Source organism: Pogona vitticeps, chromosome 2 (assembly GCF_051106095.1).
Source record: "Pogona vitticeps strain Pit_001003342236 chromosome 2, PviZW2.1, whole genome shotgun sequence".
Lineage (NCBI taxonomy): Eukaryota > Metazoa > Chordata > Lepidosauria > Squamata > Agamidae > Pogona > Pogona vitticeps.
The window spans coordinates 214,807,356-214,832,203 of NC_135784.1; the positions used below are offsets into that span (position 1 = coordinate 214,807,356).

Below are 24,848 nucleotides of genomic sequence, written 5' to 3' on the forward strand. Positions count from 1 at the left end.
CCAGCAGAGAGGTGGGGCTCTGTGAGGTCACAAAGACCAAGGTGAATGGGGTTGGGTTCCCAAGGCAGCAGCAGCAGCACCCTCAGGATTGGCTGAGTCCTGAAAATGATGTCAACAGTCCCTCTGATCATGTGATTCACCCACAAAAGCTTGCATTTTTCATGATTTTTTTAAAAAACATTGTACTAGTGGGCTAATAAAAGGGAGCCTGAGACCATACTAGGTCTTGTTATTGTTGAAGAATACATAGCATGGTCTCTGGCTCCCTTGGTTGGCCAGTTCTGGTGATATAAGTGAAAATACATATTCTTGGATTTTGCTCTCTTACCATGCTAGTTATTATTATAGTATTCTCTACTATCCACAGTTTTCAGCATCCATGCAGGGCTTGTAACCAATCCCCTGCAGATATGGGGTTCCGACATGTGAAGGGGTGCAATGGCAACCATAACTGGTCTAACCCAATGGGGAATTGGAGAACCAGTAAGTATTTATTTGTTAATACCGCCCATAGGAAAAAAAAAGGGGGGGGGAACCCAAGCATTTAACCCTTGCAGTGCAGGAGCAGTTGTTTTTTCTAAACTAAAACCTCAGCATTCAGCCTAAATTTTAATTGCACTTTGAAATAAATAAGTTGATTTTGTGTTGCAGTTTGGGCACTCGGGCTCAAAAAGGTTCACCATCACTGGTTTAGGAACTTGACACCTGGCAGAGTGCCTTCTCCCACCCAGTTCTGCCAGAGTCACTCATTCTAGCCAGGCCGGGCAGCAGAGGGGCCTAACGCCAAGGGAGATCCAGAGGGAGACAACAAGAAACTGGGCCTTCTCGGCAGTGGCCCCTCGCCTCTGGAACAACTTGCCTGTGGAGATCCGCCTGGCTACCACTTTGGGTGTTTTCAGGAGTAAAGTTAAGATCTGGCTATTTAGGCAGGCTTTCCCTCCTGCCGTATCTAAAATTTTGTCATTTTTGTCATCTTGGATTTATGGTATATGTTTATTGAGTTTACTGTTTTTAAAAATTGTAATGCCACCCAGAGTAGACCTTTGGTCTGGATGGGCAGGGTAGAAGTTTAATAAAATAAATAAATAACAAATAACAAAACCAGGAGGGAGACACAGTTATGAATCAATAGAAGGGTCTGGATTGCTCATGATCTTGCCAGTCATTTAATTTTTCTGAAGGTGGCCACCTTGTGGCCTACCCTGTGCTCACTGTTGTTGCGCCATTGCTGCCAGTGAATGAGTCGGCATGTGGTGCCACAGCATCATCTTGCTGAGGGAATAAATTGAGATCTTCTTCACTTGGGAGGCCAGAGTAGCTGGGAGCAGCATTTGGCTTGGGAAACATAGGGTAAAATTAGTGCACCTCATTCCAACAGGTTAGTCATAGAGCAGGAAAAAATGGGGTAATGGCAAGGCTGGCAGTCAGCAAGGCCAGGCTCAGCTCTTTTCACTATTTGTTATTGTGTCTGTGACTGCCACCACTCATTCTAGCAAAAGACCCAAGTAGGGTGGCCAGCAGGCAGACTTACTGGCTCTCTTCCCCTCACAAGACTGGGCAGTCCACATGGCAATGACTTCATGGAAAGCCTCAGAGTGCTGTTGACCTCTTTGTATATCTTTCTTGGCAGAAAAGGACTCAGGCTGGTTTTGTAGCATAAAGAGAAGCAGGAAAGGGGATGGAACTAGAGTGTGTGGAAAAACACAAAGAGAGAAATGAACTGAAAGAACCTGAACTAGCCAGCCTCTTTCATGTTAAGAGGGCTTGTAAACAGAAGACACAAAAACAAATGAGGTACCACCTGGAAACAAGAAACTAATAAAATCGAAAAATTTTCTCTATGCATCATCCTAATGTGTATAGATAGTCATGTTATTTATTCTAGTTTTTACAAATTACTTGATTTTCCAGTTGAAATATCCAAACTAATAGTATTTCCTGTTTTGTAACAAAATGGAGCTTTTCCCCAGGTAAATATGTTTAACCTCATGTCAGGAGCAGCAAACCTTGCTATATTCCTATAGGCGGATCATGCCTTTATTTGAAAGAGTAAAATGAAGAGCTGTACATGATCAGAAACATTTTTTTCTCCCAGAATTGGCAAACTGTTTGTTTTGTTGTAACATGTAAAAAAAATAGGATCATTTATAAAGCATTGAAGTGGGACGTTGGTTGTGTACTGCACAACCAATGTAAAAACACAATTCTAATAGCTGCACCACGGACTGAGGACAAACTTCCACGGAGCTGGGAAGGCACTGTAGTAATTTTCACTCTTGAAGCTAAATTTCCATTGAGAGGAACTGGTGGGAGCTACAGAACAAACTGTTAGCAACTATCACATGAAAACCCGAGAACGTTGTATTAGATTCACACTCCTGTGGGCAGAAACAAATAGCATTTCTGGAATTCATGAGTTTGTTGTGTGTTACCGGCTATGTGAGGCAGGCAAGGCTGGGCATCCACATCAAAATACGTGCTATTGAAACCAGCCAGCTTATTTTTACACAAAAACACCACCCAAGTGCCCCCCCTCCCAAGCAAACATAAGCTTGCCAGAATCCTGTTGGCAAACGGAGTTGTGTGTGTAAAGGCTATGCAGACAAAGGACTCCATATTTGGTCCAGTGGCCGGACTAACTGCAAGCCAGAGTTTGCCCCACTGAAAACAATGGTCATTTCTGTTTGCACAAGGGGTTAATGGACTCCCTCCTGTACAAGTGGCAGGGAAAGAAAAGCCACATGTAGAATGGATCACTCTGTGCGCCGTTCATTCATAAGAGGATACTTGGGAATAAGAATAAAATAACAACATTTCCTGCTCTTTCATGACATCCCAAATTTGAAAGAGAAGCCTTACTGTGCCTCATGGTGAGATCACTGCTGATGTCCAGTTAAGAAAACAGATTCCTTGGTCTTGGAAGTTAGAAATCCACATTTGCTTCTTTGTATATATGTGAACAAATTGCACTCGGATGCATGTTGTCAGCCTTTTCTCATTGGATTAATGCCACTCACGGATTCACTTTTTTTCTCCTTCCCTGGATGTAAGGGGAATTCAGCCATATATATGGTGCATGTGTCCTTAATAGTTTGCTTGTTTTTGTTAAGCCCTCTGTTTTGAACAATTCCAGCAGAGTATGTCTATGTGTGTATATATACATACATACACCCAAAAACGGACAGTGCGCTTGTTGTCTTATTCTTGGGGGTTTTTATTTTATTTTATTTTTGGTTGAAAATGAATGCATTTCGGTGCAAGGCCCAAGAGCCAATCCCTTGCTCTGTTATACTAACAAACAAGCGAAATGTTAACAATGTTTGCCTTTGCGTTGAGAGCAAAAGCAACTGTGGAGTTCGTCTCTGGAAATTCATATCACCCTTCGCTGATCCAGAAACAGATCAGCAGAGACGGATTCCAAAGCTGAGAGCCTAATCCATTATTTAGATTTCCAATTAAACATCTGCATGGTAAATAGTGACAAGGCTGGCCTCCCCTGCTGAGTTTTTTGTTGTTGTTGTTGTTGTTGTCTTTACAATACGGCATGCATTATTGATGGAATCTTCCTGTCCAGCTGTCCCACCCAATCACAGCGGAAATGGCTGTGTCCCATTTCATGAAGTGGATCTTCGCTGCACTCAGAGGTTTGCTTGTCTTGAAACATTCCAAGGGATTGGCCTAGATAAGAGTTTGCCAGGAGCTTGGAAATGGCTTGAAGCTGAGTAAGGGTTGCACACAGGTCAGCATACTGCTAACTGAAGCTCATGTTTGCGGGATACTGGTGTGCATGCTTCTCTATAAGAATTAACAATTGCATGCCACCAAAGTGATTCTTACCTGTTATAACTTTTCTCAGGATTTCCTGTGTATAAAGCACTCATAAGTGCTTTGCCATTCCCTTCTTCTGGGGGCATCTTGGGATTGTGCTGCTTGCCCAAGGCTACACAGGCTGACTTTTCTCCCAGGAGGCACGGTGGGGAATCAAACTCCCAGCCTCTGGCTTCACAGCTGAGTGCTCCAATGCAATGAGCTGTTTTTCTACACAATAAGGACATGAAAGGGATCATCCTCAGCCACCTGGCCACTGTATCAAAAACAAAAAAACTAAACAACAACAAAAATCTGTACCCAGATTGCATCCTATTTAATACTGTTTTAGGTAGAGATAAGGGATTTGGGAGATCTTGCTTTACTGGGCTTCAAAGCCCATTTCCCCTCACCAATAGGCTGGTGGGGGCTGCAATCTAACAACATTTAAGCTCTGTTGTTCAAAAGGATGTTTGAAAAGGGTTGTTTTGAAAATATGAGCAGTGAGAGGATGTTATCTTCACTCTCATCCTCAGGCAGAAAAATAGTCTGGCCCACAGAAGGTACAGTATATAACAGAGTAATGGCCTTTTTGCAACATCCGTCAGTACTTTGAACAACAGAGAACAGAGAAGCACTCAGACAGCATTAGATCAGAATGTGCCATCCCTTCCCGCCCCCCACATCGAATTACATACACTTGGAGGTCCCAAGACAGCGGCACCCTGTTTCTCCTTGCCTTGACAAAACCTTGTCCCAACTTTCACCTTGGTTGGCGGCCACATCTAATATCAGATAGCCACACATTGCCAAATACCACTGAGCCAAAAAGAGTATTTTTCGGCTCTCACCTGAAGAAATGAACCAAAAAACAAACTTGCCTCCCCTTTTGACCATCAGAGTGATATACCATGATGAAAAAGGACCTTGTTTATTCTGTGGGGGTTTGATTGGGAAAACAGATTTATAGGCCCGGAGTGTTTGTTTGAAGGGTTGTTTTCTTTTGTTTTGTTTTGTTTTTCATAATATCATGAGGTGTTTAAGCCTATTTCATAGAATACCAAGCAGCGGCAGAGATTTTGGGCTGGCTGGCTGAATTTGTAGGGAAGACCCACATGCACACCCATAGAGGGGGTGGGGAGATGAGTGCAGGGGGGAAATTATAGATAACCCATAATTAGAACTGAAGGCACCTTAGTATTGGAGAGACCTGACAAAAGTAGTCTTCGACATTTCTAAAATCAGACTTCAAAGGAATCTCACGTTTAACAAAAGGCAAGGTAATTTGTGAACTCCAGGAGAAGGGGGAAATACATGTTGTGACACTCAGATGTTTCATTCATTTATCACTTTCTTTTTTTCTAATCATAATCTGTAATGTTTTGCCCTAGGAGAGGAGCAGGAGGGGAGAGGGAGGGAGGGAGAAGAGAGAAGGGTGAAAAAGCCCTTCCCCCCCCCCAACAGCTGCACCTCAATGATTCCCTCTATTCCTCCCAGTCAGCCTCTCCCGTCTTGCTGTTCTACCACAGTTCCTTCTTCCTATCTGTCCTCTCAGCCTGGTTCATTATTCTTGAGAACACTTTAAACAAATTACTCTGGAGTCTTGGGAATTGCGCTGGCATTGCCATTTTTTCTCATTCCTCCAGGAATTTCTTTTCTGGAATGAGGGATAGATATTTATTTTATTCAAACTATTTCTATCCTGCCCTTCTCTTTAAATAGGACCCAAAGCAGTCCTAGTGCTAGAGAGGTCGGGAACCGTCAGCCATGGGTTGTTTCCTGAGCTTCAGGAGCCACATCTGAGGGTTGTTTGCCAGATGCAACATCTGAACATTTCATGGAACAGCTTTTTGGTTTTACATTGCTTAACCATTTCAAACAATTCTACATTCTGCTTCAGACCTTGGTACAGGACAGGGACAGGGCAGGGACAAAAAGATTGCCATCCTCATTATCGTTCTTTTTGCAATTTATTGTGACACTAGTTCAAAACAGAAAGGTTTTATGGTACTGAAGAGTGTGTTCTCTGACCTCTATGCAGGCTTTTTAATTAGCTTGGCTGATCTGACTGATTAACATTTTGCCTCTGCCAAACTGTTACAAAAAAAAATCTGCAGAGTTGCATTTTGCACTGGGAAGTCCCAAAAGGGAGGTGTCCAGCTTCATCATTGCCACTGGGCCATCCTCAAGGTAGAGAAACATTTGCACAGGTGTGGCAAACGTCCAAATCCCTGTTCCAAAAGCAGTGGAGAATATCATGAGAAACTGTATATATCAGAGAAAAGAATGAATAAATTAAAGGGACAGAATGCTAAAAAAAATCCTAGTATAAAATGCAGCCCTTGGTCATCTGGCTGCCTGTATGCTTCCAGGCCAAGTTCAAGGTGCTTATGTTGATATTCAAAGTCCTAAATGGTTTAAGACTTGTCTGAGTGCCTCTCCCTCAGAATGACAACCGGCCCCACCTGCATCTCAAATTCTGGGATGTTATGGGTGGCCACCCAGAGGAAATCAACAACTTGGAGCTGGGCCTTCTTGGTGGTGGCTGCATGGTTATGAAATTCTCACCCAACAAAGGTGCAACTGGCCTCTTCCCTCCTTGGCTTTAGAAAATAACTGAAAACATGGCTGTTTACACGGGCCTTCTACAGCCTTATCCTGGACTAATTTTGCTTTGTTGTCTCCTGCAACGAAGTGCTGCATTGTAACAAAGTGAAGAGTTAGAAGATACAGCAAGTTTAGCAGCTGTGCGAGTGAAAGGAGAGAGAAAGGAGGATCTGTGTGAGGAAAAGCAGGGAGGGAGAAGGGCTGTGCAAGAGGGTAAGCATATTTATTGTCTATTTTAAATCTACTGTAACCTTCAGTTTTACATTCAAGGTTCCTTAAAGAGAGGGCTTACCTTAAAGGTGGGCCTTAAATTAACCTGAGAGGGTTTTTTAAGGGACAATAAAGGGGGACGTGGTGGCACTGCGGGCTAAACCACAGAAGCCTGTGCTGCAGGGTGAGAAGACCAGCAGTCGTAAGATCGAATCCACGCAACAGAATGAGCTCCCATCGTTTTGTCCCAGCTCTTCGCCAACCTAGCAGTTAGAAAGCATGCAAATGTGAGCAGATAAATAGGTACCACCTCGGTGGGAAGGTAAAACAGCGTTCCCTAGTCACGCTGGCCAGGTGACAATAGAAACTGTCTTCGGACAAGCACTGGCTCTACGGCTTGAAAACAGGATGAGCACCGTCCCCTAGAGTCAGACACAACTGGACTAAAAATGCCAAGGGGAACCTTTACCTTTACCTAAGTAGGGCACAGGGCTCAAGAGAGGTGGAGAAATATTAGAAAGGGCACAAGAATTGAATGGGAGCTATTCCTGCAGATAATTACAGCTCAGGTCTAAACAGCTCTACTCTGAGTAGGATGAGAGTCTCCTGAAGAGCAGGAGCCCTAGCACAACAGGAGCAGGATAAAAGGAGAGAAAACACATTTTAGTGCCTAAACCTTAAGCTAGACTGAAACTTAAAACCTAGATTTAAACTTTAAACTAGATTTAAACTCTGCCGAAGTTCTAAAATTCTAAAGCCATTAAGTTTAAAATTGAGGGGGGACTAGCTTGGAGTCTAAACACAGGTTTAAAAACAGACCAGTCCAAAGGTCAGTTGGAATTAAGACATTAGGAGGCCAAGGCTGTAGGCTTCAGTTTCCCAGAGAATTACCCCAGCTAAGCCTTTCTGGAGTTTCAAATTTGATTAACAAGGTGCTACAGGCCCCAGGGAGCACTCTAATCAGGGCCCCATTGTTCTCCTGACCTTGTAGAGCAGGGGACAGGGAATTTTTTTACCTTTTATCCCCCCCCAAAAAAAAAATTATACGTGCTGACATTATCCCTTTGATTTGAAAGGAGGGAAATCATACATTATTTTTAGCCCTTCCACTGAAAATAATGACATGCCCCAAAACTGTAAATGCAACTATAATATGTTGGCTTTCTACTCTGGCCTTGCCTCAGAGATGAGTGTGTGTGTCTGTCAGCAGAAATTTTGCTATTGAATACCAAATGGACTATCAAAGGAAGGCCTTGGAGTGAAAATGAAATGCCAAACCAAACAGCCTTAGAACGCCCCCATGCTGGTGAAACTCCCACCCTGTTGAACCTGCTGCCTGCTTGAGTCTGTCGCTTCTCAGAACACCACACCAAATGACAAGCACGTTTACCTTCTCTGCAGGACCGGCAGAAGGTCAGGGTGGAGTCCATTTCGTTCTTCATCTTAATCAGGGCATCAAGAACCATCAGTTCACATCTACCGTGTTTCCCCGAAAATAAGACAGGGTCTTATATTAATGTTTGCTTTAAAAATGCATTAGGGCTTATTTTCAGGAGATGTTTTATTTTTTTGAATCTATGTTTATTCAAATACAGTCATGTCATCTTCTGGTTGCTACACAATGCTGGAGGGCAGGGTTTCACTTAACTAGGGCTTATTTTTGGGGTAAGGCTTATATTACGAGCATCCTGAAAAATCATACTAGGTCTTATTTTCAGAGAAACAGGGTAGGACCAGGATGCACAATGACAGAAGTGTATTTCATATAAATAAAACTCCCTGAACTATTACCTTCAAAGGAGGGGTGTGAAATGTGTGGCCTTCTAGGTGTTGTTGACCACAGATCTCATCTGCCCCAGCCAGCATAGCCAAAGGTGTGGGTTGATAGTTGTGATCCCATAACATCCGAAGGACCAACTGTTCTCCCTTTGACTTAAAGTATTCGGCAATGATTATTCTATTCTAGTGTTATTTTTTAGGAGAAAAACCAAGTATGAATCTGGGGCTGTTGCAATTGCATTACAATTTGTTTTATAATAAATCCTCATCTGTGTGATTTGCCTGTGAGTTAAAATGTATAGAATTTGCTGGCTCTGTCTCCACGTGTTGTGGTGTATAAACCTATTATGTCCCACAGTAGATACTATTCTATAAAAGCATGCATTACTCCTTTGTATGTGCTTTTTAAAAACAGATAAAATGAGAACCTCTTGATGAGCCCAGGCACCTCGTGGGCAGGAGCATGACGTGGGCCCTCCGGCAGCCCTATACCGGGAGGGGGAGAGGAAGAAAAGCACAGCCGGTGAACGCCCCCATGCTCCAGCTTCTCAGAGCCAAGGGCGAGAGAAAAGGAGCTGAGGAGAACAAGGGTCCTTCTTCCTCCGCTGCCGCCACGGCTCCTCCTCCTCCTCCATCTCTTCCTAGGCTCTCCCTTTTGGGGCAGCTTGGCACAGCGAGTGAGTGACCATCCCAGCCAATTCATACACGCGGGGGACCTGCCTGTAAGCTGTGCCGACCCCCCCGCCCTCGCCTGGGACCTGCGGCTGCCACCCAGGCAGCCAGTCTGGAGCTGCCACACCACCAGGAAAGTGCGCCCTTGGCGAGGGGAGGCAGGTGCCACAGGGCCAGTAGGGCCACCGGCCATGAGCTCAGGTGAGGCGGGGCAGGAAGGGGGCCTCCTCGCCAATGCACCAGGTGGGCGGGTGCGGGCAGGAAGGAGAGCCCCAGCCAGGGCTCTGCCTGGCAAAGAGTCCAGCTGGCCCCGGTCCACCACCACCCCTTCCACTTTGGAGGTGAGGAGGGCGGGTGGGAGCCCTGTGCAGTTCCTTGTTGGGGCTCGCTCTCCCCACAACAGAATGCCTGCCTAAATACAGCATTGTCTGAAAAAAAATGCCTGGGGGTAATGAGGAAGGTTGCGCTGCCGCAACCATCCTCATTAACCCCAGGATTTTCATTTTTACCCCATTTGGGATAATTTGCCCCTGTTTTCCAATCAGTGTTGTAGAGCATGCCCTTGCAGGTCTCTTCTGCCATTTGCAATCAGCCAGAAAGGCAAGGGGAGTTGCTAGGAAAGAGCATAAAAGTGAGGCATCCTAGCAAGTGCTCTTGCTCGAGCATGAGTGCCTCCTGCAGAGAAGTACAGGGTAAGAAGACGAAGCGAGTTTAGCAGCTGTGCAAGTTCAGCAGCAGGGTGAGAAAGCCAGGGCCCCATATACTTCCTGTCACTTCTCTCAAGAAGAGGTTTGGCAAGCTCTAAACAAATATCAGCATGCAGTCAGACAGACAGCAGTGGGTTGGGGGCTATCCCATGTTTTGCACCGAGTGTCATATGTTTGATTTGACACCTTTTGGGCAAAAGTCATGGGTGTGTTCTCTTTGCAAAGAGGTCCAAGAACTCAGGGAACAGGTTCGCTCCCTTGAGGTCTTGGTTGTGGACCAGGAGAAACAGAGACGGGGGAGAGGGACCACAGTGAGACTTCCAGGGACCTTCAGGCATTGTCCCACCCACAGACAAGCATCTTCTCAGCTGCTGGGATTGGAAGTCTCTGGGCTGAAGGATGCCAATCTGGACAAGAGGGAAACCCTCCCCTCGAGGGGACCCCTTCTACAGGTGAGGGGCCCATATCCAGTTGCACTGAGGATACTTCTTATAGAGAGGGGGGAAGGGGCCTCTAGTAGTGAGCGATTTGATTATCAGGAACATAGAGCGAGGGGTTTGTGACAGTTGTGAGGACCGCACTGTGACTTGCTTGCCTGGTGCAAAGATTACCCATCGTCTGGATAACTGGTAGAGAGTGCCATGGATGAGGTAGCAGTGGTGGTGCATGTCAGCACCAGTGACATGGGGAAATGTAGCCATGAGGTCCTGGAGGCCAAATTTAGATTGTTAGGGAGGAAGCTCAAAGCCAGGACCTCAAAGGTAGTGTTCTCAGAAGTGCCACCTGTTCCACATGCAGGGCCTACTAGGCAGGCAGAACTCAGGGGTCTCAATTTGTGGATGAGACGGTGGTGTCAGGGAGAGGGAATCACAGTCACTAGGGAACAGTGACTGTGCTGTGATCTGTTTCATCATGTACGTGGGAAGAGAGTGTCAAGCAAATCTGACACAAAAACCCTTGATTTCCGAAGGGCGGACTTCCCTCAGATGAAGAAACTAATTAGAAAGAAGTTGAAAGGGAAGGTAAAAATAATCCAGTCTCTCCAGAGTGCATGGAGCCTGTTTAAGCAACGGTAGCAGAGGCCCAGCCGAAGTATATACCACAAAGAAAGAAGGGCTCAACTAAATCTAAGAAGGGCTCAGTTAAGTCCAAGAAGGTCCCAGCATGGTTAACGATTGGGGTTAGAGACGCTTTAAAGGGCAAGGAGGGGTCCTTCCGTAAATGGAAATCCTTCCCAAATGAGGAAAATAAAAAGGAACACAACCTCTGGCAAAAGAAATGTAAGAGGATGCCATGGAAGACAAAGAAAGACTTCAAGAAACATATGACCAGCAATATAAAGGAGAATAATAAAAGCTTCTTTAAATATGTTAAAAGCAGAAAACATGCCAGAGAAGTGGCTGCCCCTCTGGATGGTGAGGGAGGAAAAGGGGAACTTGGAGACTGCAGAGAAATTAAATGAGTTCTTCGCATCTGCCTTCATGACAGAAAACCTTAGGCCAGGCTTGTCCAACCTGCGGCCCAAGTCGGCTCATAATGCGGCCCAGTGCAATTTTTTATTTTTAAAGAAATTCCAAAGTTTCAAGTTACACTGCCACGCTTGCGGCTGGAATGTGGCCGGGGCATGTCACAACGGTAGGGGGGGAGAGAGGGAAAGAAGGAAGGAGTGGGAGGGGAGAGGAGAGGGGGGCTGTGTGACTGCATTGTGCCATCCCCGTCAATAGGTGGACCCCCTCCTGGCCCCATAAAGCCACCAGAGTCGAAGCTGGCAGCCTCAGCTGTCTGAAATTGCAGCTGCCGGTAAGCACGCTTGGAGGGGGGCTGTGGAGGACGGCTAGGGCTGCCACCCCATGTGGCCCAAACCAGATTTATGTGCGGCCCAAACCAAATTTTCATCTTCTAATGTGGCCCAGGGAAGGTGAAAGGTTGGACACCCCTGCCTTAGGCAGATTCCACTACTCAAAGGGCCCCTCCTGACTAATGAATTAAATCTGATACAGGTTAAAACAGAGAATGTTTTAGACCTAATTGATAAATTGAAGATCAATAAGTCACTGGGTCCAGATGCCATCCACCCAAGAGTTATTAATGAAGTTGCTGAGGGATGAGGTTGTTGCTCTCTTAACTGAAATAGATAATTTGTCTCTTAAAATGGCCACAGTGCCAGAGGACTGGAGGATAGCATGTTACATCAATCTTTAAAAAGAGGAAGAGGGGAAACCCGGGAAATTACACACCGGTTAGCCTAATGTCTGTTCCAGGGAAGATGGTGGAAAGTCTTATCCAAGATAAAATCTTAAAACACATTGAAGAACAAGCCTTGCTGAGGGAAAAGCAGCATGGCTTCTGTAAGGGTAAGTCTTGCCTTACAAACCTTTTGAAATTCTTTGAAAAGGTCAACAGGCATGTGGATGTGGGCGAACCAGTGGATATTGTCTATCTGGGAGGTGGGGTTTTGTCAGAGTGAGACCTATCAGGTTTTGGGAGAGCTCCTGAAAGAGACCAAGACCCCTCAGTTTCAAGGCCCTGAATGTAGAGGGCAAAGGATAGTCCACTAGGAAAAAACAGCATCTGAAGCAGCAGAGGTGACAGAAAGGGGAGAGAAATTGGCAAAAGCTGCTTCCCCCCCCACACACACACACACAGTCATTCTGAGTGCAGGAACCGAGGTGGAAGCCATGTTGGACAAAGAGCCGAGAACACCCCTTGCAGAGAGTGGAGGAGTAAAGGACTTTCAAAAATATCCTGACCAGTCAAGATATGTGTTTTATATAAAGAAACCTTTATGGACCTAAAACAATGACACAGAAGAAATCTGGGCTTACCAACTTAATGAAAGCAGATTAGCTCCTGTAACCCTTTGAGCCACAGTAGAGCACCCTTCCCCCCATCCCCCAGCCTTGATTGAGAAAAGGAGAAGAAAGAGAAGGAGAAAGAGGGAGGAGGGGATAAAGTTATTTGGTGAATGAACTGCTTTAATCAAAGGCTCACTCCTGCAAAACAGTTTAATCATAAACCGTCTAATTACAATGCTGATGGAGGAAACTAGAATTAAATATAGAACTCTTGAACTCAAGAAGAGTTTGGGATTGTGTAACATCACTGGATCGGAGGCACATTTATTTCCTTGCTTTCCTTTGGTACCATGATGGAGGCGACCCTCCTTCCTGAAGCCTGAAGCAGCTTTGATCCAAGGACCTACCTCTAATTACTGAGGCTGGAGAGAAAAATTGAACTGCTGATGTTACTAGCCTCAAGGGATTGTTTATTATCTTAAACACTCATTGTTTTGACTGGTGACTGCGAGAACATTTTGACAGGGGGGTGCTGACCTATGATTTGGATGGGCTATGTAAATGGGTGTTGTTTGAATGAAAGGTGGGGCAGCAGCGACACCTGCTGGGGGAAAAACAGATAGCATCTTTAAGAAATTTGGAAGATAGCAACAAAGGGGGGAAAGGAAAAGGCCCCTGAGAGGCTCAGTTGCGTAGGAACAAAATCTGAAATTATTGGGGCAAGAGACACTTAAGGATTGGCAACAGAACGTTCAAAATATGTTATCCATAGGATTACAGCAGATACAAGAAGGAATGGCTCAGCTATATGAACAAATTAAAGATTTAGGGTCACAAATGACTGATATCAAACACCAAATTATCGAAATTGAAAAAGAAATAGCCAAAATACAAGAAAACTTTTTTTAAAACCCCAAAAAATGGAGACTGTGAATGCAGAGCTGGTAGTGATGCAACACGAAAGAAAACAAGATGAAATCAAACTGATAAAGTTACAAATGGAGAGAACTAATGTATTTTCGAAGGTTTCAAGGCTGGGTTCTGATGGTTGTAGGTTTTTTAGGCTGTTTGGCCGTGTTCTGGAGGTTTATCTTCCTAACGTTCACAAATCTCTGTGGCCGGCAGAGATTGGTGAAATGTTAGAACTCTGTTCTAACCAGCCTCATACTTAAATTCCAGAATCTTCCAGGACAAAAAGATGAAGACACAGTGCAATTGGTAACTAACCTTTTAGCCCCACTTATGGAGATGCGACCAGAAGAAGTAAAGCAAAATATAGATACAGCACAAAGAATTAATACAACATACACCAGGAATAATAAACTCCCCAGAGAAATTCATATTAAATTCATGACAATTGTATTTTTTAACCAATTACATATAAGTGGTTGATACCTGAAGGTGTCTCTTTCCAATTCCAGGTGCAGAGATATTCTATAAATTCAACAATGAAGGCAGAAGACTTTATGAAAAAAGGGGGGAAGAGGTGAAAAAGCTGCGTAGGAAAGAAAAGAAAAAGATAGATGAGAAACAGGAAGAGGAGCAATCAAGTGGATCATTAGGACCAAACTCAGAAGGAAGTTCAGAATTTCAGCTACAAAACCAAATGGGAAGTGCCAAAGGAAAGCCTATCGTGGAAAAAAGAGGATCTAAGAAGAGGGAAGAAAACCTTAATAACAAAGATGCATAAAATGAGCCTCCAAGAAACTCATATGAAAAGAATAGAGTAACATCAGACTTTACGAACAAATATAGAAATTAAAATTGGACACTGTCTGTCTTCAAACCTTATACGTAGTATGAACTGCTTTATGAAATGTTTTGGAAATGTAAAATATAGGGGGTTACTTTCAACCATATTGGGTGGACAGGTAGGGAAGCCGAAAATTATTGGAGATTATTGCAGATTAGTATATGAAATGTTGAAATGTTGAAAAAAAATTGTATTTTGTGAGATATCATTTAACTGGAATTGTGTAAATTGAGTATTATATCTGAGATTGTAGATAAAAATGAAACATTTGATAATACACGTAATTACTGTAGCTGTAATATGGGAAACATTGGAAGAAAACAGTAACATGGTTATCTTAAATAGGATGCAAAAATTTGGAATGATTTTGTAGTTGGATTTGAAATATGGACTGGAAAGTACACATAAAAGAAGACTGTGAAGGTCCAATCAGGGAAGGAATTGATTAGTAACTATAGTAATTCTGGTAAAACCTGTTAAATTGTTATTTTTTTCTTTTTATTCTAGTATAGAATTGTATAAGTAGATGTAAAAGTACCCTCGTGCTCTCTGGAATATTACCCTTCCCCTACTCATGTCTACTCCACCAGCCCCTCCAGCCCCCTATCCCCAAATCCTATCCCTATTGAAAATGAATTTTTTAAAAATGAAATCAAATATTGTCTATCAAATATTGTCTATCAAATATTGTCAGGGCTGCCTGTTACAAAAAGTACCCTCGTGCTCTCTGGAATATTACCCTTCCCCTACTCATGTCTACTCCCCCAGCCTCTCCAGCCCCCTATCCCAAAATCCTATCCCTATTGAAAATGAATTTTTAAAAAATGAAATCAAATTTTGTCTATCTGGATTTTGAGAAGGTGTTTGATGCGGTCCCTCACCAAAGGCTGCTGAGAAAACTCCACAGTCAGGAGATAAGAGGGCAGGTCCTCTTATGGACTGAGAATTGGTTGAGAAGCAGGAAACAGAGAGTAGGTGTCAATGGGCAATATTCACAATGGAGAGACGTGAAAAGCGGTGTGCCCCAGGAATCTGTCCTAGGACTGGTGCTTTTCAGCCTGTTCATAAATGACCTAGAGACAGGGATAAGCAGTGAGGTGGCCAAGTTTGCAGATGACACAAAACTTGTCTGGGTGGTAAAGACCAGAAGGGATTGTGAAGAGCTCCATAAGGATCTCTCCAAACTTGGGAGAATGGGTGGCAAAATGGCAAATGTGTTTCAATATAAGAAAATGTAAAGTAATGCATATAGAGCCAAACATTTTTAACGTTATTTATCAGTTGATGGGTTCTGAGATGTCCGTAACAGATCAGGAAAGAGATCTTGGTGTGCTGGTGGACAGCTTGATGAGAGTGTCAACCCAGTGTTCTGCGGCAGTGAAGAAGGCCAATTCCATGCTACGTATCATTTAAAAAGGGACTGAAAATAAAACAGCCAACATTATAATGCCATTGTGAAAAATGCTGGTAAAGGCCACACCTGGAGTATTACGTACAGTTCTGGTCGCCACACCTCAAAAAAGACATCGTGAAACTGGAAAAGGTGCAGAAGAGAGAGATCAAAATGATGACTGGGCTGGGGCACCTCCATTATGAGGAAAGGCTATAGCATGTGGGGCTCTTTAGTCTAGAAAAAAGGTGCCTGAGCGGAGGGTATTATTGAGACATATAAAATTATGCAAGCAGTAGATAAAGAGGATCAAGGAAAGCTCTTTTCCCTCTCACACAATACCAAAACCAGGGGACATCCACTCGAATTGAGTGTTGTGAGAGTGAAAACAGACAACAGAAAATTATTAATTCATTAATTCATTCATTCATTCATTTAACTTATATGCTGCCCACACTACCCAAAGGTCTCTGGGTGGCTTACAACAATTTGAATTCAATAAAAAGATCAAAAGATAAAAACCAATTAAAATACAATTAAAATACAATGCTCTAAAAATTGTCATCAGGACCCACAATTAATATCATTTCAATTAAAAACCTTCTGGAAACGTCATCAATGTTGGCACCAGATGAATCTCCCTCGAGATGGTGTGCCATAGTCTGGGGACAGCTGCCAAAAAGGCCCTTTGTCTACAAGCCATCCCTCTTACCTCCTTGAGGGACGGCTCTTTCAAAAGGGCCCGCTGGCTAGATCTTAATTGCTGGGTAGGTTCATATGGAAGGAGGAGGTCCTTCAGGTATCCAGGGCCCGAGCCATTTAGGGCTTTATATGTCCAAACAAGCACTTTGAATTGGGCCCGGACAGCAACTGGTAGTCAATGTAATTTGAACAGAATTGGCCTGATGTGATCCTTAACAGCCCCACCATTCACCAGCCATTCAGTTTGATTCTGAACCAGTTGCAGTCGCTGTACTGTCTTCAAAAGCAGCCCCGCATTCAGCGCATTGCACTAATCTATACGGAATGCTACCAGTGCGTGTGTAACTGTCATGAGACTCTGCTCGTCCAGATAGGGCTGTAGCTGGTATAATTTCTGCAGCTGAAGGAAGGCGCCCCTGGCCACTGAGTCCATCTAGTCTTCCAGAGTTAGACCGGGGTTCAGGAGCACTCCCAGGCTGCAGATGCTGTCCCTTAGGGGGAGTGTAACCCCATTCAGGGCAGGGAAATGGCCCTCCAACCTGTCCGGCGAAGCACCCATTAACGGTACTTCCATCTCGTCTGGATTGAGTTTCAATTTATTAACCATCATCCAGTTCATTAGGTCCAGACCTGAGTTCAGCACAGAAACCGCCTCACCTGGATTGGTGGAAAACGAGAGGTAGAGCTGAGTGTCGTCAGCATATTGCTGACTCCTCAGCCCAAACCTCCTGATGACATCTCCCAGCGGTTCCATCTAGATGTTAAACAGCATGGGGGACAGTATCAAGCCCTGAAGAACTCCATGACATGGGGCAGAGCAACTGTCCCCCCCCCACCTTCTGGACAGCCAGGAAGGAGCGGAACCACCATAAAACGGTGCCCCGAACTCCCAACCCAGCCAGCCAATCAAAATGGACACCATGGTCGATGGTGTTGAAAGCCGCTGAGAGGTCCAGGAGTATCAGCAGGGTCACATTCCCCCTGTCTCTCTCCCAGCAAAGGTCATCATACAGGGCGACCAAGGCAGTCTCTGTACCAAAGCCTGGCCTGAAACCTGATGGAAATGGTTCCAGAAAATCTGTTTCATTCAGCAGCACCTGGAGTTGCCTGGTCACAGCCTGCTCCAACTTGCCCAAATAACGGAGGTTCGCCACTGGTCGATAGTTAACCACCACCACTGGGTCCAGGTTAGGTTTTTTTAGGAGTGGCCAAATCACCACCTCTTTCAAGGTGGTAGGGATGACTCCCACTCTCAAAGAGGTGTTTACAGCCTTCTGGACCCAGGTGCGAAACCCCCCGATAATATAGATAAGTCAAAGGAATATATAGTTATATATATTGTGACAGCAGCTAGAATTATATATGCTAGAAATTGGAAAAGCCCGACGGTACCGAAACAAGAAGATCTTATTGAAAAGATACGGGAAATAGCCGAAATGGATATCTTATCAGAAGTCATGAAAGATCAACCCCTGCAAAAGGCAACAGAAAGATGGGATCTATTTAACAAGTGGACTGAATCAACAGGCAGCTTGTGAATAGCATATATTGAAATGAGAACTCAATCTAGAAGGCAGAAAAGAGTAAATAGAACAACTTAAAATCTTGATATGGCAATAGGTATAGATTGGATATCAGTATGTTATTGTCTCCCCTCTTCCTCATCAATTCCAATTCCCTTTTCCCTTTTGTCACCCCCTATGTTAAAAAAATTGAAAAAATGAAAAAAGAGAGAGAGATGCCATCTCTCCTGTATCCACTTGTTCAAGAATAAACTCCATGTAATTCAGGGATGTTTTGTTCAGAGAAGGCATGTAAACTTCAGCATTGATAAACTGCTTACCTTGCTGTGGCACCAGCACAAGAACTCCAAAGAAGAAACCAAGGGGAGGAAAGAATCATATTCCTATGTATAACACAATAGGAGAAGGATGGGAGAAGAAGGAAAGAAGAAGATTGCCCAGGCACCAGCACACACCCTGAAAACATACTGTGTTTGCCATCTTCACTTTTGACAACCATAGGAGGAAACTTTATGCGTATTCGCATAAGGCCATGTAGTTTCTTCAAACAAAAGGTGGATCCTAATTCAGTCATGATCCCCATCACTTTTCAACTTCCGGACACAAAATCACTGGAAGGCCTTCTACCTAGCCTTTGTTTCATTTATTTATTTGCTTGCTTGCTTTTTTACACCCTGCCCATCTGGTGTCAAGGCAGTAGTCTGGGTGACTGACAACATTTAAAAACAAACTACAGGTACTCATTCCAACTCACAAGGCATAAATAGTAAGATCCAGAAGGCCATTAAACACTGAACTAAAAAGAAAAAGAAACCTGGATGGCAACTCGAAACAATAACCACCATATGAAACCACAAGGATGTCATAAGGATAAAATATTTTGCATCAACCTATTTCTCTTATTCTTTCTGCAAGGGGTTCTGTTGTTAAAGCAAATAGAATTGGGAACAAGGGGTCACCTGGTCTTGTTCCTCTGAAAAAAGTAAATTTCTTAGATTCTAGCCCATTAATAAATAATGTGGCCACTGCCCTTATATATCATTCCTTTAATACATCATGATGTTTTTACCTATATTAATCTTCTCCAAAAGATCAAATATGTATTGCCATTCTACCCAATCAAAGGCCCTGAGTACATCCAGTGAGAGAATTGCTATTTTCCTTTATTACCCATATATATAATATTCAGAACTCTGTGAATAGCATCACACATTTGTCTTCCTGGCATAAAACTACAGTGGTGCCTCGCTTAACGAGCGATTCGTTTAACAACGAATCCGCATAGCGATTGAGTTCTTGCGATCACATAACGATGTTTTAAATGGGAAAACATCGCTTTGCAATGATCGGTAAGCTGTTTCGCTTACCGATTATCGCATAACAATGTTTTTCAAACAGCTGATCGGCGGTTCCAAAATGGCCACCAGGTAAAGAAAATGGCCGCCCACTGTGTTTTTGCGCCCTTTCCTCGCTTACCGGGCAGCGAAAATGGTGGCCGCATGGAGGATTTTCGCATAACGGTGAGTTTTTTGCCCATAGGAACGCATTAAATGTTTTAATGTGTTCCTATGGGCTTTTTTGCCCCGTATAGCGATGAGTCCACATAGCGACGATTTTTTTCGGAACGGATTAGTGTCGCTGTGCGGGGCACCACTGTATATTGATTGGTATGGATGTATTTAGTGACAAAGCTGCTTAATCCTTTTGCCAGTATTGATGAAAAAATCTTTTTATCCTGATTTTGCAACATTATTGGCCTTTAAGATGAAGGGAGTATTGGATCTTTTTCTGATTTTAAAATAGTTATTATCCTGGTTGTTTGCCATGAGTCTGATATTTCTCCTCCTTCCAAGACTGAATTGAATAACTATAGAAGATGTTCTCTGACATCATCTTCCCAAACATTATAAAAGTCAGCTGTGAATCCATCACAGCCTGGTGATTTTCAGTTCTAAATTACAAAAATAATCTGCTGAGGTAAATCCTGTTGTCATTCCTGGCCACTGAGTAATGTAGAACCTATGCTATATTTAGTTGGAGGATAGAATGCCAGATTCACTGTCTAATAATATATTTAATAATAATAAATAATCATGTGTCATCAAATCAGGCAAAAACCAAAGAAAAATAAAGAAGACAAAACGTGTCACAGTTTTGTGGCACATTAGTTAAACTGCAATACTGCAGCCAAAACTCTGCTCACAACCTGGGTTCAATCCCAGGTAGCCACCTTGAGGTTCATTCAGCCTTCCAGCCTTCCAAAGTCAGTAAACTGAATACCCAGTTTGCAGGGGGGAGGCGCAATGTGTAACCTGTGTAATTAAATTGTAAACAGCCCAGAAAGTGCTGTAAGCACTATGGAGTACGTTTTTGCTTTTTTTTGTAGCATCTTAAAACTGATTGCTATAATTTAATGTGAGCTTTTGTGAGCAAGTCCACTTCTTCAGACATAAGAGTGGGCCTACCATCAAGTCAATTCTGACTTATGGCAACTATTTTCAGCATTTTCCAGGTAGAGAATACTCAAAAGTAGTTTACCATTCCCTTCTGGGGGTGCCCTAGGACTGTACAGCTGGCCTAAGGCCATACAGGCTGGCTCTACTCACAGGAGGCAGAGTAGTGAATCAAATTCTCAACTGCTGGCTCTGCAGCGAGACACCTAAATCATCAGAAATCCTTAGTGATACACTACAGAGTCACCCAAAGATCTATCAATAGCTCTGGCCACACCTTCTCAAATACATAAAACTGTCACTCTGTTTTCCTTTTTGAACAAGACATCTTACTTTTTTATATACCCGAGCTTTCATAGCAACAGACTCTGAAGATATTGTTGCTGATTGCATGAACCACACATAGCCATTACAACTGTATTGTGCAGGGGAATAGCTGTGTTCTTCTTCAGAACACACACGTGTGCTGCTGACTAGAGTCACAATAAAGGATATTTGACTGTTAAAAGTATCATAAAGTCTCTTCAGGTTAGTTGTTTTTTGTTTGTTTGTTTTTGAAGTTTCTAATCTTTCTTCTCCAGCCCAGCCATCCATTCGTAACAGAAATGGACTTCCCATCTCCTTTCTTCACCAAAAGAGGAAAAAAAGGAAAGGAAAAGAAAATAAAAGAAAAAGGAGGGGGGAAATAAGCAAGGGGAGGTTGGTGGCAAGCGTGCAATAACAATTTTATTAAATTTACTCTTAATTTTATTACATTTACTCACACTCCCCATGATTATCTCTGACAAACACAGAAGCCTGTATGTGGGAGCTGTTCATGCAGCATGCTCATTATTTAATAAGGAGGCTGTGCTGTACACAGGCTCTGAATTTTAATGAACCTTCTAAATATATAGAGTGCACAGTTTGAAAAACAGCAACGTACAGACACAACATGAACGATAAAAATGCAAATTGCTGCAGAGAAGGATCGAGCCAACTGAGGGAATAGATGGAATTTGAGAGGAGTGACTGGGAAGGGAGGCACAGACTGTCAATGGGAAGCTGGTGAGGGGATATGCAGCTTTGCTTTCCAGAGAGATCTGGAATTATTTTAAAAAATGAGAAGGAATGGAATTGACAAGGTCATCATTTATGCAGAAATAACAAGTCATTTCTGTCTCAGAGCACAAAATGACACAGGGCTTATTTCTGGCTTACTGGGGAGTGTTCTGCCAGGCTTACATGGAGTTTATGGAGGTGGTGAGGCCATTTTTGGACTGTACCACTTTAGCTTGCTGCGAAGAGATCACATGACTGAATGCCCCCCCCTCCAATCTTGTGAATGGACTTGGGCTCCTCATCCAAGAAGTGGCGGATCCCTGGAATACTAATTTTCTCTGCAGAAACTGGTTATACAGTTCAGTATTCAGTCATCTGAGCCCCTCCTGTAGTCTCATTCACAGATTTCCCTCCTCTGTGAGAACAAGGCTCAATCCATTTTAATCTTTTAATCTGACAGGTGGTTAGAGCTGAAATACAGCTCTGGGCTCTCTAAAACTGCCTGCACCTCAAACGTATCCTGCTGCCCTCCAATGCAGTGGTGGGGAGGATGCTGTCCTGTTAGCAGCACTGATATAATATTGAACTGCCTGCCGGTTGAGTTTCTGTATGTATCTCAGGGAGGAGGGTTAAAGCTTGTCATACCCTCCTGCATATGGTGCAAATATCTTTGACTAGTCCTGGACATGCAAGGCCCAAGTTGTCTTGTCATAGACCCAGGTCACCACACCTGACAAAGAGCTTTGTTGATCTGGAAAATGTGTCCCCCTCAAAAAGAAGGGAGGAGAAAAAAAGAGCAACCAGAATAACCAGGGACAAGTAACCTAGAAGCGAATGTTACACCTTCTGAAGTTGTTTAGTTCTGGAAACAGTTGAGCAATGGGAGACGTTGCATAAAATTAGGAATGGTGTGGAGAAAGTAGATGGGGAAAAACTTTTCTGTCTTTACTATAATACAAGATCTTGGGATCATCCACTGAAGCTGAATTATGGGTGATGTAGAACAGAAAAAAGGAAGTTCTCCACATAGTGGTTCTGTTGCACAAGACTATAGAGTAGGGCCACTGAATCAATGAGATTTAATGGGTCAGCTATGTAAATTCCACTGATGCAATGGTCCTATTCTAATTGCAACTTACTCTCTCTCTCTTTCTTTCTCTCTCTCTCTCTGTCTCTCCATCTCTTGCTCTTGGTGTTCATCAGCAACATGAGATGTTCCCATGGAAACATGTCCTAAGTTACAATCTCGGACATCACCCAAGGGTCTTTCCCTACTGACAATACCAAAATAAACATCCGTCTGAATATAAGAAAATGGAATTGACATTTCTTGCTACTGCAGTGTCTTCATCAAGGTCAGACCTCGTCAGCTAACAGCTTTGGATGCAATGATCAATAGGACCAATTGTCCACATCCCCCCTTTTCTTTGCCCTTCTTGCCCTGTGGGTATATTGTCCCCCACCCACCCACCCTTCCATTTTCTTTAATGTAGAACAATAATACCTGACTATTTAGCACAACCTAGGAAGGCAATATAGTCCCACTGCTCACTTATTAGTGTTTTTCTGCTCGAGAGAGGAGAGTTATTTGCGTGCTTAAATGGATGTTCCTGAAGTTAACGCTGTTGGATTAGAAAATTGTTTATTACATTAAGTGCACCAATATAGCCTATAAGCTATCCTAATTGGAGGGAAATAAAGGCAATTTGCTGAGGCAACATAGTAAGTGGGTTTTTTTTAAAATTTTGTTTTGTTTTGTTTTGCTCAGCAAAGTGCCAGAGTGGTTTCATAGGAGGGGGAAGTGAAATCCTTTAAATGCGAACAATTGGGGCTAATCATGCAGCAACTGTTTTGAACACAAAATTACTAGTCTAAATTCTTACATTGTGAATATGAGAAACTAGGGGCTGGTGAAGCATTCTCGTTTCATTAACTAATCCTATTTTACAGTGATCGGATAAAGCACAACCATACAATTGATAGCACAGAGTAGTAGCTATCTTACGGTCAGATGATAAGGCTGTATTTATAGGGTGGATGTTTAAACCCTTATGAAAGATGAGGGCTTAAAGGATTTCCTTGAGCTGTTTTGCCCCAAGCTATATTGGGCAACAGTGACTCTCAGGCCAGTTTAAGGGGAGGAACCATAGCTTGGTGACAGACTACATGATTTGCATGCCAACGTTCCCAGGTAGCCCTCTCCTTAGTAGCCCTTTTCAATTAATATATTTAGAAACCATTGGACAGTACAATTTTGTTACACCAATTCTCTTTTCTCTGTGAAGTCCTGTGTCAAGGTTCGTTCTGCACAAAGGCTCTCTTCAGCCACAACAACTATTTATCACCACTAAGAAACAATCTAGCTTACTAAATAGAATGCATCATTCCAACTGAAATCTTGCCAGTGTCCCAGCAGACCCAGTTACATGCAGGACAATCACAACACAAAGCAAGCTAACTTGTAAACTGCATTACTTAGGAATAGCTCCAGATGTGACGATTGGCAGCTTTCGACATATAAAGAATCCCCTTTTCTAAAGATGCAGTCTCCATAATGTATAGTTTTACCTCAGCTTCTTAGATCCAAGGCCCTTTTGAAAATCTCTGATCTTCTCTGCTGTTAACTGTGACTGTCTTACCCTGTTATATAGCAGCCACATTGAAGGAAGAAATTGCTTGTTTGCACGCAAAAGATTCCAATTTCAAGGTTCAATTACTAGCACCTGCAGGACTGAATAATATGAAAGCCCCTCCCCTTCCTATGCCTCTAGACCTGAGGCCGTCAACCCCCAGTCCATAGCCTGAGCCAGACCAGGCCGCAAAGACAGACCTCCCCTCTGCATGCACTCCCCTCCCCATAGCTGCTTTGTGCACCTGCCCGTGTGCCAGCGCCGGTGTGAGCACTCCTCCACCCCTTCACGCATGCACCCAAGTGCCTGAGTGCCCGCACAAAGGGGTGCCCGGGTGAGCGTGCAGAGGCTCCTGCGCATGTGTGAAGGGGTGGGGGAGCGCCTGCCTGCCAGTGCTGGTGTGAGCTTCACGCATGCGCCCAAGAGCGCACATCCACGCACACTTGCAGGCAGGCCCCCCACCTTCCTTGGAGGCTCAGCCGGTCCGCAGTCCCAAAACGGTTGGGGATCGCTACTCTAGACAATACTGTACGGCTAAGTAGACAAAGAGCCTGGCCTACTACAAGATTCCTTCCTAAGTTTCTAAATCAAGCTTCTCAGCAGGATGGAGTGATAGTACAAAGAAAGACTCAGCCTCTGGTCCTAATTCAGCCTAGTAAGGTTGTCTGATTGTTTTGCTGATTTAAATCATTATTTTTACCATTCTGCTGTTCATCATATTTTATTCCTGTGGGTGCTATAGTAAATACATGTACTGTACTCAAATACAGGAATCTATG

General features: G+C 43.6%; 1 protein-coding gene across 3 annotated transcripts; it reads left to right on the top strand.

Moving 5' to 3' along the window:
* Positions 1 to 805: 805 nt before the first annotated feature.
* On the top strand, positions 806 to 22,858 carry LOC144586546 (uncharacterized). 3 transcript variants are annotated; one of them, XM_078384887.1, is made up of 2 exons: positions 806 to 9,080; positions 13,999 to 22,858. In XM_078384887.1, exons 1-2 carry the CDS (start codon positions 8,867 to 8,869, stop codon positions 14,265 to 14,267), a joined length of 483 nt encoding a protein of 160 aa, XP_078241013.1. In that variant the 5' UTR covers positions 806 to 8,866; the 3' UTR covers positions 14,268 to 22,858. The 3 variants fall into 3 exon arrangements, 2 of the variants coding, with proteins under 2 accessions (XP_078241013.1, XP_078241014.1); XR_013541421.1 differs by lacking the exon at positions 806 to 9,080 and adding an exon at positions 9,161 to 9,276; XM_078384888.1 differs by lacking the exon at positions 806 to 9,080 and adding an exon at positions 11,931 to 12,136.
* Positions 22,859 to 24,848: the final 1,990 nt, after the last annotated feature.

Coding starts and splice junctions, on each gene's coding strand:
- LOC144586546 (XM_078384887.1), top strand. CDS start 8,867: ATGACGTGGGCCCTCCGGCAGCCCTATACCGGGAGGGGGAGAGGAAGA. Junction 9,081..13,998: donor GGGGCAGCTTGGCACAGCGA/GTGAGTGACCAT, acceptor TTCCAATTCCAG/GTGCAGAGATATTCTATAAA.